The sequence below is a fragment of the Anas acuta genome, chromosome 32 (assembly GCF_963932015.1).
Source record: "Anas acuta chromosome 32, bAnaAcu1.1, whole genome shotgun sequence".
Lineage (NCBI taxonomy): Eukaryota > Metazoa > Chordata > Aves > Anseriformes > Anatidae > Anas > Anas acuta.
This window is the reverse complement of record NC_089010.1, coordinates 924,690-938,411: the sequence shown is the minus strand read 5'-3', so window position 1 is coordinate 938,411 and position 13,722 is coordinate 924,690. Positions and strand designations below refer to the sequence as shown.

The following is a 13,722-nucleotide window of genomic DNA, read 5'->3' as shown; positions in this document are numbered from 1 at the left end:
CCCCCCACTCCCTTTTTACCCCCCCACCCCCCTTTTACCCCCCCACCCCCCTTTTACCCCCCCACCCCCCTTTTACCCCCCCCACCCCCCTTTTACCCCCCCCAGCCCTTCCCATCCCCCTTCCGCCCCTCCCCTGGAGCCCACATCCCCCCCCAACCCCCTTTTTACCCCCCCACCCCCCTTTTCGCCCCCTTTTTACCCCCCCCACCCCATTTTTACCCCCCAACCCCCCTTTTTTGCCCCCCCCCACCACGACACCCCCCTCTACTTCCATCACTTTATTGGTGCCAGAGCCCAGGCGCTGCCCTGGAGCCGCGGTGACCATTGCACTGCCCGGCCCCCCCCCTGGCAGGAGGAGGAGGGGGGGGGGGACAACCCCAAAAAACCCCCCCCCCGCCCACACCCAGCATCGGAGGGGGGCTTTAAGGGGGTGAAGGAGTTTGGGGGGGGGGTTGTGGCACCCCAAACCCCCCCCCCCAAAAGGGGCAAGGCGGGGGCTGTGGGGATGCCCCCCCCCCAAAAAAAGGGCTGTGGGGGGGGGGGGGTGAGAAGCGTGCGTGGCGGCGAGGAGCGAGGAAGAGGAAGGGGGGGGGGAGGAAGAGCGACCCCCCCCCCCTCACGCCTTCCCCTTGCCCTCGGCCCCGCTCTCTTTTGGGGTCTCCTTCGGGATCTCCTCGTAGACGGCCTCGGCCCCCTCCCCGCTTTTGTCCCCCCCCTTGGCGTTGGGGACCCAGAGCCCGGAGTCGATGCAGCGCTGCATGTGGTACTTGGCCTCCTGCGGGGGGGGGGGGGGAAAAGGTTAAAAATAAGGAAAAATGTATTAAAATGATCAAAAAGGGAGCCGCGGCCCCAAAAATCCAGCCGGTGCGCACCGTGGGGTCCATCTTGCTGATGGTGTCCTGCAGCAGCTGCACGTCCTTCACGTCAAAACACTTCTGCAGCTCCTGGGGGGGGGCAAAGGAGGGGGGGGGGCAAAGGAGGGGGTGGGCAAAGCCCCCCCCAAAATACCGAACGCCTACAGGGTCACCCCCATCCCCTACAAGCCCCCGCTGCCCCAAAAAAAGCCCCCATGAAGCCCCCCAAAACACCGAACACCTACAGGGTAACCCCATCCCCTACAAGCCCCCCCCTCCCCAAAAAAGCCCCCACCGCCTACAAATGCCCCCCCACAAAGCTCCCCCCGACCCCCCTCAACCCCCGCACAAACCCCCTCCCCAAAACCCCTCCTCCCTCAAACCCCCAACCTCCCTCTCACCCCCCAAAACCCCCTCCTCACCCCAAAACCCCCCAAAAGCCCCCCAAGACCCCTCTCCCCACAAAGCACCCCACAAACGCCCCCCCCAGAACCCCCCTATCCCAAACCCCCCTCCTCCCAAAACCCCAAAACCCCTTCCTCCCCAAACCCCAAAACCCCCCTTCGTCCCCTCCCAACCCCCCTGCCCCCCAACCCCCCTCAAAGCCCCCCCAAACCCCCTCCTTCCCCCAAGACCCCCCCCAGAATCCCCCTCCCCCTGACCCCCCACCCTCCTCCAAATCCCCCAAAAACCCCCCAAAACCTCCCAACCCCCCAATACCCTCCCAACCCCCCCAAACCTCCCCCTACCCCCCCCCAAAAAAAATCAATTCCCCCAGAGCCCCCCAGGACCCCCCCAAACCTCCCCCAACCCCCCCCCAGAGCCTCCCAGGACCCCCCAAATGCCCCCCAGGACCCCTTTAGCCTCCCTCAAAGCCCCCCAGAACCCCCCCAACCCCCCCAAGCCCCTCTTAGCCTCCCCCAAAGCCCCCCTGAAGCCCCCCTAAAAAACCCCAATACCCCTGAGCCCCCCAGGACCCCCCCAAAGCCCCCCAAAACCCTCCCAAACCTCCCCCAACCCCCCCCAAAAAAAAACAATACCCCCCCCAAATGCCACCCAGGACCCCTTAGCCTCCCCCAAAGCCCCCCAGAACCCCCCCCAAACCTCCCCCTACCCCCCCCCCCAAAAAAAACAATTCCCCCTAGAGCCCCCCAGGACTGCCCCAAACGCCCCCCAGACCCTCTTAGCCTCCCCCAAAGCCCCCAAACCTCCCCCAACCCCCCCCCAAAAACCCCAATTCCCCCCAGAGCCCCCCAGGACCCCACCAAATGCCCCCCAGGACCCCCTTAACCTCCCCTAAAGCCCCCAGAACCCCCCAAACCTCCCCGAAGCCTCCCCGAAGCCCCCAAAAAATCCCAATACCCCCTCCAGAGCCCCTCAGGACCCCCTTAGCCTTCACCAAAGGCCCCCAGAACCCCCCCAATACCCCCCCCAACACCCCCAAAACCCCCCTAACCCCTCCCCAGAGCCCCCCAGGACCCCAAAAATGCCCCCCAGGACCTCTTTAGCCTCCCCCAAAGCCCCCCAGAACCCCCCTAATCCCCTCCAGCCCCCCTTAGCCTCCCCCAAAACCCCCCAGAACCCCCCCAAAGACCCCCAACCCCCCCAGACCCCCCCACTCACGGGGGGCAGGGACTCGTAGACCTCGACGGGGTCGAGCCCCCCCGGGCCGAGGCGCTTCTGGCGCTCCTGCTCCTCGTACTCGCGCAGCGCCCCGCTCCACGCGCACCTTGGGCGCGGCCCCGCACCCGCTCCTTGAACGCCTCCAGCTCCTCCGTGAAGCCCTCCATGTACTGCTGGTCTGCTGTCTGCGGGGGGGGGAGGAAAGAAGGGAATAAAAGGGAGAAAAGAAGGGAAAAAACAAAAGGAAAAACAGGAGAAAAAGGGAGAAAAAGAAAGGAGAAAGGGGGAGAAAAGAAAGGGAAAAGAAAGCAAAAAAAGGAAAAGGAAGAAAAGGGGAGAAAAAGAAAGGAAAAACAGGAGAAAAGGGGGAGAAAAAGAAAGGAAAAAGGGGAGAAAAGCAGGAGAAAAAGAAAGGAAAAGGGGAGAAAAAAGAAAAAAGGGAGAAAAAGGGGAGAAAAAACGGGAAAAAAGGGGGAAAAAAGGAGAAAAAGAAAGGAAAAATGGGAGAAAAAACAGGAGAAAAAGGAAAAAAGGGAGAAAAGGGAGAAAAAGAAAGGAAAAAGAAAGAAGAAGGAGAAAAAGAAAGGAAAAAAGGAGAAAAAGAAAAAGGAAAGGAGGGGAGAAAAAAAGGGAATAAAGAAAGCAGGGGAGGAAAAAGGGAAAGCAGGGGAGAAAAGAGAAAAAAAGAGAAAGCAAGGGAGGAAAAGGGGAAAAAGGAAAGAAGGGAAGGGAAAAAGAAAATAAAGGAAGGGAGGAAAAAAATGGAAAAGAAAAGAAGGGGAGGGAAAAAGGGAAAAGGGGAGAAAAAAGGGAAGAAAGGGAAAGGGGAGAAGGAAGGAAAAAGAAGAAAAAAGAAAGAAGGGGACAAAAAAGGAAAAAATGGGAGAAAAAAGAAAAGGGGTTAAAAAAGAGGGCAAAAAGAAAGAAGATAAAAAAGGGGGGGGGCAAAATAAAGAGAAAAAAGAAAAAAGGGGAGCAAAAAAAGAAAGGTCCCCACCCCTCCTCCCGCCCCTCCCTGGTGTCATTTTGAAGATTCAGCTTTGAAAAACGGGAGCTGAATCGTACAACTTGGAAAATTTGGGTTAAAAAGAGGCAAAACCAGTTCATTTTTGTGGTGTGGGAAGGAAAGGGGGGGGGTCCTCACCTTGATCTTGGTGAAAAACTGCCTGAAGCACGCCCGGGGATCCACCTTGAGGCTCTTGGCCGCTCAGGATGAACTGCATGACGATGGTCTGGTGGGCCACCTGCTCCATCAGCGCGTGTTTCTGCCGCAGAACCCAAAAAGTCATCAAAAAAACCAAATTCCCCCAAAAAAATCACCCCCAGAGCTTTTATTCCCCGCAGGGGATGCTCGGGGGGGGGGTTGAGCAGGGGGAAAAGAACCCAAAAGGTGAGGGCGGGGAGGGAAAAAGCTCCAAAAGGGGACAAGGGGGGGGGATTGGGAGGGGGAAAAAGCTCCAAAAGGTGATGGGGGGGGGGGGTAAAAGGGGCAGGGCCCCCCCCCCCGTGACCCCCCCTCACCTCCTCCACCTCCAGGTCGATGCACCAGATCACCAGGTAATTAGCTGTCTCCTCGCAAACGAGGTGGGGGTTATCCGACAGGTACTTCTGGCTGTCGTCCCAGCGCCGCAGCATGCCTGCCCAGCACAGAAATCCCCCCCCCTCGTGGTTAATTGTTCCTAATTAATCAATTAACGCCCCCCCCTCCAACCGCCCCCTGAGTCGTAAATCGTGGTGGAGCTGGAATAAGTTGGGAGAAAGTGATTTGTGGCTCAGCAGGGGAAAGGAGGAGAGAGGAAGGTGCAAAATGAGTGAAATGAGGAAAAATTTGTGGTTTTTTTCCTGGTTTTGGGCCCCCCCCAGGGACTGGACCCCCCCCAGGGACTGGGACACCCCCCAAGGACCAGAGACACCCCAGTAAGGGTGGGCAGAGCACCGATTTTCACCTCAGCAGGGAAAAGGAGGCAAAAGAAAGGTGTCAAATGGGTAAAATGAAGAAGAAATCATGTTTTTTCTCCTAGTTTTGGGCCCCCCCAGGGACTGCGCCCCCCCCAGGGACCGGGGACACCCCCCAGGGACTGGGGACACCCCAGTAAGGGTGGGCAGAGCCCCAATTTTCGCCTCAGCAGGGATAAAGAGGCAAGAGGAAGGTGCAAAACAAGTGAAATGAGGAAAAAATTGTGTTTTTTTTTCCTGGTTTTGGGCCCCCCCCAGGGACTGCGCCCCCCCAGGGACCGGGGACACCCCCCAGGGACTGGGGACACCCCAGTAAGGGTGGGCAGAGCGCCGATTTTCACCTCAGCAGGGGAAAGGAGGCAAAAGAAAGGTGTCAAATGCGTAAAATGAGGAAGAAATCATGTTTTTTTTCGTAGTTTTGGGCCCCCCCCTTGGGACCAGGACCCCCCCAGGGACCAGGGACACCCTGGTAAGGGTGGGCAGAGCGCCAATTTTCGCCTCAGCAGGGAAAAAGAGATGAGAGGAAGGTGTCAAATGGGTAAAATGAGGAAGAAATCATGTTTTTTTTCCTGATTTTGGCCCCCCCGGGACAAAGGCCCCCCCCAGGGACAGGGGACACCCCCCAGGGCCCGGGCACTCACCGAAATGTTTGATCTGCTTCTCGTATCTCTCCACGAAGCTTTTGTGCTTCTTCTCCTTCTGCTCCTCCGTCTCCTCCTTCTCCTCGGGCTTGACGTTGAAGACGCTCTGCGGGACCGAGCCACGTCGCCTGACCCCAAATCCCCACCCCAAAACCAGGGCGGGGTGGGGACAGAGCGAAAGCACCCCCCCAAAAAAATAAAAAACCCCCAAAAACCCACCTTGCTGAAGCCGTCTTTGCTCAGCGTGTCGACGTTCCAGGGCATGTTCTTCTCCTTTTTTTTCAGCTCCTCCAATTTGTTCTCCCAACCCCGCTCCTCGTTCCGCAGCTGCTGGGCCTCGGCTTGCAGCCGGGCCACCTCGGCTCGCCCGCCTTCGGCCTCGGCCACCTCCAGCTCCTTCAGCTTCCTCTGGCACTCGGCCAGTTTGCGCTTGCACTCGCGGCACCCCTTGTCCAGCTCCTCCTTCTCCTTCTGGAACTGCTCCATGCGCTCCACGCGGGCCTGGGGGGGGGGGGGAAATCCACAATTTTAAGCCCCCCCCGAAACCTCAAAGCATTTCCCAATAGGATTAGAAGCAGAAATTCAATTTTTTTAATCAGAAACAGGGTGTTTTTCCCTTTTTTGGGGGTTGAAAGGGATGGAAACAGCACCAAAATCTCAGCCCCCTTTCCAGCAAGACCCCCTAAGGGAAATCTCCTCCCCCCCCCCCCGTGTTTTAGGAGGGGGGAAAAAGGGGAGGTTTTGGGGCCTGGCTCCATGCGCTCCACGCGGGCCTGTAGGGGGGGGATTTCAAACTTTAAGGCCCCCCCTAAAACCTCAAAGCGTTTCCCAATAGGATTAGAAGCAGAAATCCCATTTTTTTAATCAGAAATGGGGTGTTTTTCCCCTTTTTGGGGGTTGAAAGGGATGAAAACAGCACCAAAAGGCCAACTCCCTTTCCAGCAAGACCCCAAGCAGAAATTCCATTTTTTTTAATCAGAAATTCCATTTTTTTTTAATCAGAAATGGGGTGTTTTTCCCCTTTTTTGGGGTTGAAAGGGATGGAAACAGCACCAAAATCTCAGCCCCCTTTCCAGCAAGACCCCCTAAGGGAAATCTCCTCCCCCCCCCCCGTGTTTTAGGAGGGGGTAAAAAGGGGAGGTTTTGGGGCCTGGCTCCACGCGCTCCACATGGGCCTGGGGGGGGGAAATCCACAATTTTAAGCCCCCCCCGAAACCTCAAAGTATTTCCCAATGGGATTAGAAGCAGAAATTCCATTTTTTTTAATCAGAAATGGGGTGTTTTTCCCCTTTTTTGGGGTTGAAAGGGATGGAAACAGCACCAAAATCTCAGCCCCCTTTCCAGCAAGACCCTCTAAGGGAAATCTCCTCCCCCCCCCCCCGTGTTTTAGGAGGGGGGAAAAAGGGGAGATTTTGGGGCCTGGCTCCATGCGGGCCTGCGGGGGGGGGGATTTCAAACTTTTAAGGCCCCCCCGAAACCTCAAAGCATTTCCCAACGGGATTAGAAGCAGAAATTACCCTATTTTTATTAAAAATGGGGTGTTTTTCCCCTTTTTTGGGGTTGAAAGGGATGAAAACAGCACCAAAAGGCCAGCTCCCTTTCCAGCAAGACCCCAAGCAGAAATTCCATTTTTTTTTAATCAGAAATGGGGTGTTTTTCCCCTTTTTTGGGGTTGAAAGGGATGGGAACAGCACCAAAGTCTCAGCCCCCTTTCCAGCAAGACCCCCTAAGGGAAATCCCCCCCCGTGTTTTAGGAGGGGGGAAAAAGGGGAGGTTTTGGGGCCTGGCTCCATGCGCTCCACGCGGGCCTGCAGGGGGGGGGATTCCACAATTTTAAGGACCCCCCTAAAACCTCAAAGCATTTCCCAATAGGATTAGAAACAGAAATTGTCCTATTTTTATTAGAAATGGGGTGTTTTTCCCCTTTTTTGGGGTTGAAAGGGATGGGAACAGCACCAAAATCTCAGCCCCTTTTCCAGCAAGACCCCAAGTGCCGCCCCCCTAAGGGAAATCCCCCCCCCCCCCGTGTTTTAGGAGGGGGGAAAAAGGGGAGGTTTTGGGGCCTGGCTCCATGCGCTCCACGCGGGCCTGGAGGGGGGATTTCAAACTTTTAAGGCCCCCCCCTGAAACCTCAAAGCGTTTCCCAATAGGATTAGAAACAAAAATTACCCTGTTTTTATTAAAAATGGGGTGTTTTTCCCCTTTTTTGGGGTTGAAAGGGATGGAAACAGCACCAAAAGCCCAAACCCTTTTCCAGCAAGACCCCAAGCGCTGCCCCCCATAAGGGAAATCCCCCCCCCCATGTTCAGTCTTTATTAGGATGGGGGAAAAAGGGGAGGTTTGGGGGCCTGGCGGGGGGTGGGGTGAGGGCTGAGAGCCCCCAGGGATAAAATGGGGATGGGAGGGGTGGGGCTGAGGGGCCTGGGGTCCCCCCCCCCCGGCATTATAAGGAAGGGGTCGGAGGTGAGGCTGTGGGGTCAGGGCCCTATAAACCCCCTGGCCCTATAAGTGTGACACTGGGGGGGTCCTGAGTGTGGGGGTGGTCCTGGGGGGGGGGGTTGCCATGGAAACGGGGGACCCGGTCACCAAGGGGATGCAGAGAGGGGGTCCAAGGGGGGGGGGGAGGCTTTAGGAAGGGGGGGGGGGCCGGCCCCAAAAGGGATGGGGGCGATAGGGGAGGGGGCGGTCACCATGGCAACGGGGGGGGCTCGGTCTCCATGGCAACCGGGACCCCAATGGGAAAGGCCGAAAGGGGGGGGGGGGCGAGGCCTAGCCGGGTTACCACGGCAACGAAGCCTTCAGGGAGTGGGGGGGGGGGGGGCTGAGGCCTAGCCCGGTTGCCATAGCAACGAAGCCTCCCGGGAGCAGCGGGGTTTTAAAGGGGGGGGGGGTCCGGGGCCTAGCGCGGTTGCCATGACAACGAGGCCTGGCGGCAACGGCGGGGGCCCGACCTGGTGCCGCCATCGGAAGAGGCTGGCCGTGTCGATGTTGGGGTGCGTCTCGTCCTCGTCATCCGACACCTCGATGTGGTCCCAGACGCTGTAATCCACCATGGCGGGGGGGTGGTGAGGGGGGGGGGGGGCCCGGCTCCCTCCGCTCTCTTCTGGAACCCTCCAGCCGCCCTCTCCCTCCTTCCCTCCCCGCCCGCTTCCGCCCTGCGCACTTCCGGCCGCGCCGGGCGCTCTGCGCATGCGCGCCGCGCCGCCCGGCTGGTGAAACCGCCGGGTTTGCCCGGTTCAAAGATGGCGCTGGTTTTAAAGAGACAGGAGCCCCGGAAAATAGTGGGGGGTGGGAGGGGGGCTGGAAAGGGTGAGGGGGGTACGGGGGGGTACAGGGGGGCTCTTCATGATCCTAAAAATAGGGAGGGGGGGGACAGGGACGTGTATAGGGTTTGGGTGGGGGATATATGGGGATATGGGGGGATATGGGGGGATATTGGGGGATATGGGGATGGGGGGGGCAGGGGGCCATGGGGGGCCATGGGGGGGCCATGGGGGGAATATTGGGATGTGGGGGGGCGGGGGAGGATATGGGGACATGGGGGGATATAGGGGGACATGGGGATGGGGGGGATATGGGGATGTGGGGGGATGTGGAGGGATATGGGGGGGGGGGGCAGGGGAGGATATAGGGGATATGGGGATATGGGGGGACACAGGGGGACATGGGGGGGCCATGGGGATATAGGGGGGACATGGGGATGTGGGGGGACACGGGGACACCAGGTTATGGGGACGTGGGGACCACGGTGCCAGCGCTCTAAGGGCACCGGTGACACCGGGGGGGACCGGTATGGGGTGGGGGGGCTGTCCCATTACCAGGGGCCCCATTACCAGGAGGATCCCATTGCCGGGGTTCCCGTTACCGGGAGGTTCCCGTTAATGGGGTCCCGTTACTGGGGTCCTGTTACCAGGGAGATCCCGTTACTGGGGTTCCCATTACCGGGGGATCCCATTGCTGGGTTCCCATTACTGGGGGGACCCCATTACTGGAGGGATCCCGTTACAGGGGGGTTCTGGTTACCGGGGAGATTCTGTTACCGGGTAGTTCCCATTACCAGGGGGATCCGTTACCGGGGACCCCATTACCGGGAGTTCCCGTTACTGGAAGGTTCCCATTACTGGGGGGATTCCATTACCGAGGGGACCCCATTACTGGGTTCCCATTACCGGGAGCTTCCTGTTACTGGGAGGATCTTGGTACCAAGGGGACCCCGTTACCAGGATGTTCCCGTTACCGGGGGGACCCCATTACTGGGTTCCCGTTACCGGGAGGATCCTGGTACCAGGAGAACCCCATTACCAGAGGTTCCCGTTACTGGGGGGACCCCATTACCAGGGCATCCTATTACCGGGGGGTTCCCGTTACCAGGGGAACCCCATTACCAGGAGGTTCCCGTTACTGGGAGGACCCCGTTACTGAGGGGCTCCCGTTACCGGGTTCCCATTACAGGGGGGTTCCCATTACAGGGGGGTTCCCGTTACCGGGAGGTTCCCGTTACCGGGAGGACCCCGTTACCAGAGGTTCCCATCACTGAGGGGCTCCCATTACCGAAGGGACCCCATTACCGGGGTTTCCCATTACCGGGAGGTTCCCGTTACCGGGAGGACCCCATTACCAGAGATTCCCGTTACCGAGTTCCCATTACTGGGGGGTTCCCATTACCGGGAGGTTCCCGTTACCAGGGGGACCCCATTACCGGGGCATCCCGTTACTGGGGGGACCCCATTACCGGGAAATCCCATTACCGGGAGGTTCCCGTTACCGGGGGGTTCCCGTTACCAGGGGGACCCCATTACCAGGAGGTTCCCGTTACTGGGAGGACCCCGTTACTGAGGGGCTCCCGTTACCGGGTTCCCATTACAGGGGGGTTCCCATTACCGGAATGTTCCCATTACCGGGAGGTTCCTGTTACCGGGAAGACCCCGTTACTGGAGATTTCCGTTACCGAGGGACTCCCGTTACCGGGGGGACTCCATCACCGGGGGGTTCCCGTTACCGGGAGGTTCCCATTACCAGGAGGACCCCATTACCAGAGATTCCCATCACCGAGGGGCTCCCGTTACCGAAGGGACCCCATTACCGGGGGGTTCCTGTTACCAGGGGGTTCCCGTTACCAAGGGGACCCCATTACCGGGATGTTCCCGTTACTGGGGGGACCCTGTTACCAGAGATTTCCGTTACCGAGGGTCTCCCGTTACCGGGTTCCCATTACCGGGGGGTTCCCGTTACCGGGAGGTTCCCATTACCGGGGGGACCCCATTACCGGGAGGTTCCCGTTACCAGGGGGACCCCATTACCGGGGCATCCCATTACCGGGGGGGTTCCCGTTACCGAAGGGACCCCATTACCGGAATGTTCCCGTTACCGAGGGTCTCCCGTTACCGGGTTCCCATTACCGGGAGGTTCCCGTTACCGTGAGATTCCCGTTACCGAAGGGACCCCATTACCGGGGGTTTCCCGTTACCGGGGGGGGGGGGGGGCTCCCGGTGCCCACGTGGTCCCTCCCGGAGCCGCTCCCGCCGCGTTTCCGCCGGCCCCGCGCTGCGCCCGGGCGGCTCCGGTGGCACCGGGCGCGGGGACCGGGACCGGGACCGGGACCGGGACCGGGGAGGGGGGTGAGGGGTGGGAGGGGGGGGTGGGGAAGGCGGGACCCCCCCCCCCCCCCCCCTCCATCCCCCGCCGCCCCCGCGCTCCGCCGTAAACACCGGCAGGTGGATGCCGGGCAGCGCCGCCGCACCGGGAGCCGCCGAGGTACCGGGATGGAGAGGGGGCGGGGGGGGGCACCGGGATGGGGGAGCCCAGGACCGGGAGGGGAGGTGGGGAGGGGGCTGGGGGGGGGGGCTGAGGATGGGATTTGGGGCTCCGGGACCGGGGTTTGGGGGGAGAACCGGGGGGGGTTTCGGGGAGCTGCGGCAGCGCGGGGATGGCACCGCTTGGGGTGTCCCCGGTGCCACCGGTGCGCCGCACCCGCAGCCCCCCCCCGCCCTAAAAAAAAAATAAAAAACCCTAAAAAAAATAAAAAACCCTAAAAAAAATTTAAAACCCCATCACCGGTCCCGCTCGCACCGGGGACCCCCCCGTTGGTCCTCCCGGTGCTGTTACGGGGTGTGGGGGGGGGACGCAAGGGGCTGAGCTTCGTGCCCGCCCCACCGGCACCACCGGGAGCGAGGCCGGGGCTGCGGGAAGGGATCCCACGGGGAAGGATCCCAGGGAAACGGATCCCATGGGAAGGGATCCTATAGGAAAGGGGATCCGGTGAGGAAAGGGATCCCGTAGGAAGTGGGGTCCCGTAGGAAAGGGGATCCGTAGGGATGGGGATCCCATAGGAAAGGGGATCCCATAGGAAAGGGGACCCCATAAGAAAGGGGATCCATAGGAAGGGGGTCCCATAGGAAAGGGGATCCATAGAAAGGGGGATCCCATAGGAATTGGGATCCATAGGAAGGGGGTTCCATAAGAAGGGGGGATCACATAGGAAAGGGGGTCCTATAGGAATGGGGTCCTATAGGAATGGGGTCCCATAGGAAGGGGGATCCCCTAGGAATGGGAATCCATAGGAAAGGGGATCTGATAGGAAGGGGGATCCATAGGAAAGTGGACCCCATAGGAAAGGGGAACCCCATAGGAAGGGGATCCATAGGAAGGGGGTCCCATAGGAAAGAGAATCCATAGGAAAGAGGGTCACATAGGAAAGGGGATCCCATAGGAATGGGGACCCATAGGAAGGGGAACCCCATAGGAATGGGAATCCATAGGAATGGGGACCCTTAGGAAGCGGGTCCCATAAGAAGGGGGGGTCCCATAGGAAAGGGGGTCCTATACAAATGGGGTCCCATAGGAAGGAGGATCCTATAGGAAAGGGGATCCAATAGGAAAGGGACCCCATAGGAAGGGGGGATCCATAGGCAGGGGGATCCCACGGGAGCGGTGCCGGTGCCGCGGGCAGCGATGCGGCAGGGCCGCGGGAAGGGATTCCGGCAGCGGGGAGAAACGGTGCCGCAGGAGGGGAAATGGGATCGGCAGGAGTGGGGCCACGGGGTGTCGGGCATTGGGGTGCCGTGCCATGGGGCGCCGTGCCATGGGGTGCCGTGCCATGGGGTGCCGTGCCGGTGCCATGGGGCACGATGCCGGTGCCATGGGGCACAATGCCGGTGCTATGGGGCACGAGTCTGGTGTTATAGGGCCTGATGCTGGGGTTATAGGGCCTGATGCAGGTCCTATAGGGCCTGATGTGGGTCCTATGGGGCCTGCCACCGGTGCCGTGCCGATGCCGGCGTTCCCTTGGCAACCCCGCTTGCGAAGACGCGGGGGTCCCCAACGCCCCCATCCCCGATCCGCTGGCGGTGAGGGGGGGGGCGCTTGCTTGCAGCGTGCTTGCAGCCCCCCCCCCACCCCATGGTGCCCCCCAGCACGCAGATGGGGAATTTGGGGGGGGCACCGGGGGGGGTCCGCGTGGCCTCACCGCCGCCGCTCTCTCCCGCAGGCGGCCGAGCCCCCCGGGCCCCCCCCCATGGCCCCCGCGCCCTGAGCAGGGCGGGTGCATGGAGAAGAGCCCGGGCGCCCCCCAGGAGGAGGTGAGCGGGGCTGGGGGAGGGCACAAAGGGGGGGTATTTAGGGATGGGAGGGGCACGGGGGGGGGGTATTTATGGAGGGGGGGGCACCCAGGCTGGGTTAATGCCCCCTCCCCAGAGTTCCCAGCTTAATTAAGCACTTCGTTAGGGGCAGCCCGCGGGGGCACGCTGCTGCGTCGTGGCCCCCCCCGGGTGTTTGGGGAGGGGGGGTGCTGGAGGGGGCGCTGTGGGGGTGCCATGCCGTGCCATGCCATGCCGTGTAGGGATGCCTGGCCATGTGCCGTGCCATGCCGTGCCATGCCAGGTTGTGCCGTGCCATGCCGTGCTGTGCCGTGCCGTGCCGTGCCGTGTAGGGATGCCTGGCCATGTGCCATGCTGTGCCGTGGTGAGCTGTGCCGTGCCGCGCTGTGCCATGCCGTGCCAGGTTGTGCCGTGCCGTGCCGTGCCATGCCATGCCATGCTGTGCCATGCCGTGCCTGGCCATGTGCCGTGCCCTGCCAGGTTGTGCCGTGCCATGCCGTGCCGTGTAGGGATGCCTGGCCATGTGCCGTGCCGTGCCGTGCCATGCCGTGCCAGGTTGTGCCATGCCATGCCAGGTTGTGCCATGCCGTGCCAGGTTGTGCCATGCCATGCCAGGTTGTGCCATGAAGTGCCACGCCATGTAGAGATGCCTGGCCATGTGCCATGCTGTGCCGTGCCGTGCCATGTAGGGATGCCTGGCCATGTGCCGTGCCATGCCGTGCCGTGCTGTGCCATGTAGAGATGCCTGGCCATGTGCCATGCTGTGCCGTGGCGAGCTGTGCCATGCCATGCCAGGTTGTGCCATGCAGTGCCGTGCCACGTAGAGATGCCTGGCCATGTGCTGTGCTGTGCCATATCATGCTGTGCCATGCCAGGTTGCGCTGTGCCATGCCGAGTAAGGATGCCTAGCCATGTGCCGTGCCATGCCGTGCCGTGCCATGCCGTGTAGGGATGCCTGGCCGTGTGCTACACCGTGCCGTGCGGTATCGTGCCGTGCCGTGCCAGGTTGTGCCATGCTGTGCCGTGTAAGGATGCCTGGCTGTGTGCCATGCT

General features: G+C 60.7%; 1 protein-coding gene across 1 annotated transcript; it reads right to left on the bottom strand.

Annotated features, from left to right (window-relative positions):
• Window positions 1-263: 263 nt before the first annotated feature.
• Window positions 264-8,220, bottom strand: CDC37 (cell division cycle 37, HSP90 cochaperone). The gene is given in 10 exon segments (XM_068664373.1): window positions 264-775; window positions 873-944; window positions 2,478-2,585; window positions 2,588-2,662; window positions 3,622-3,682; window positions 3,684-3,742; window positions 3,999-4,114; window positions 5,075-5,180; window positions 5,294-5,575; window positions 8,026-8,220. Coding segments are annotated over 10 exon segments (1,140 nt in total). The 5' UTR covers window positions 8,128-8,220; the 3' UTR covers window positions 264-616.
• Window positions 8,221-13,722: the final 5,502 nt, after the last annotated feature.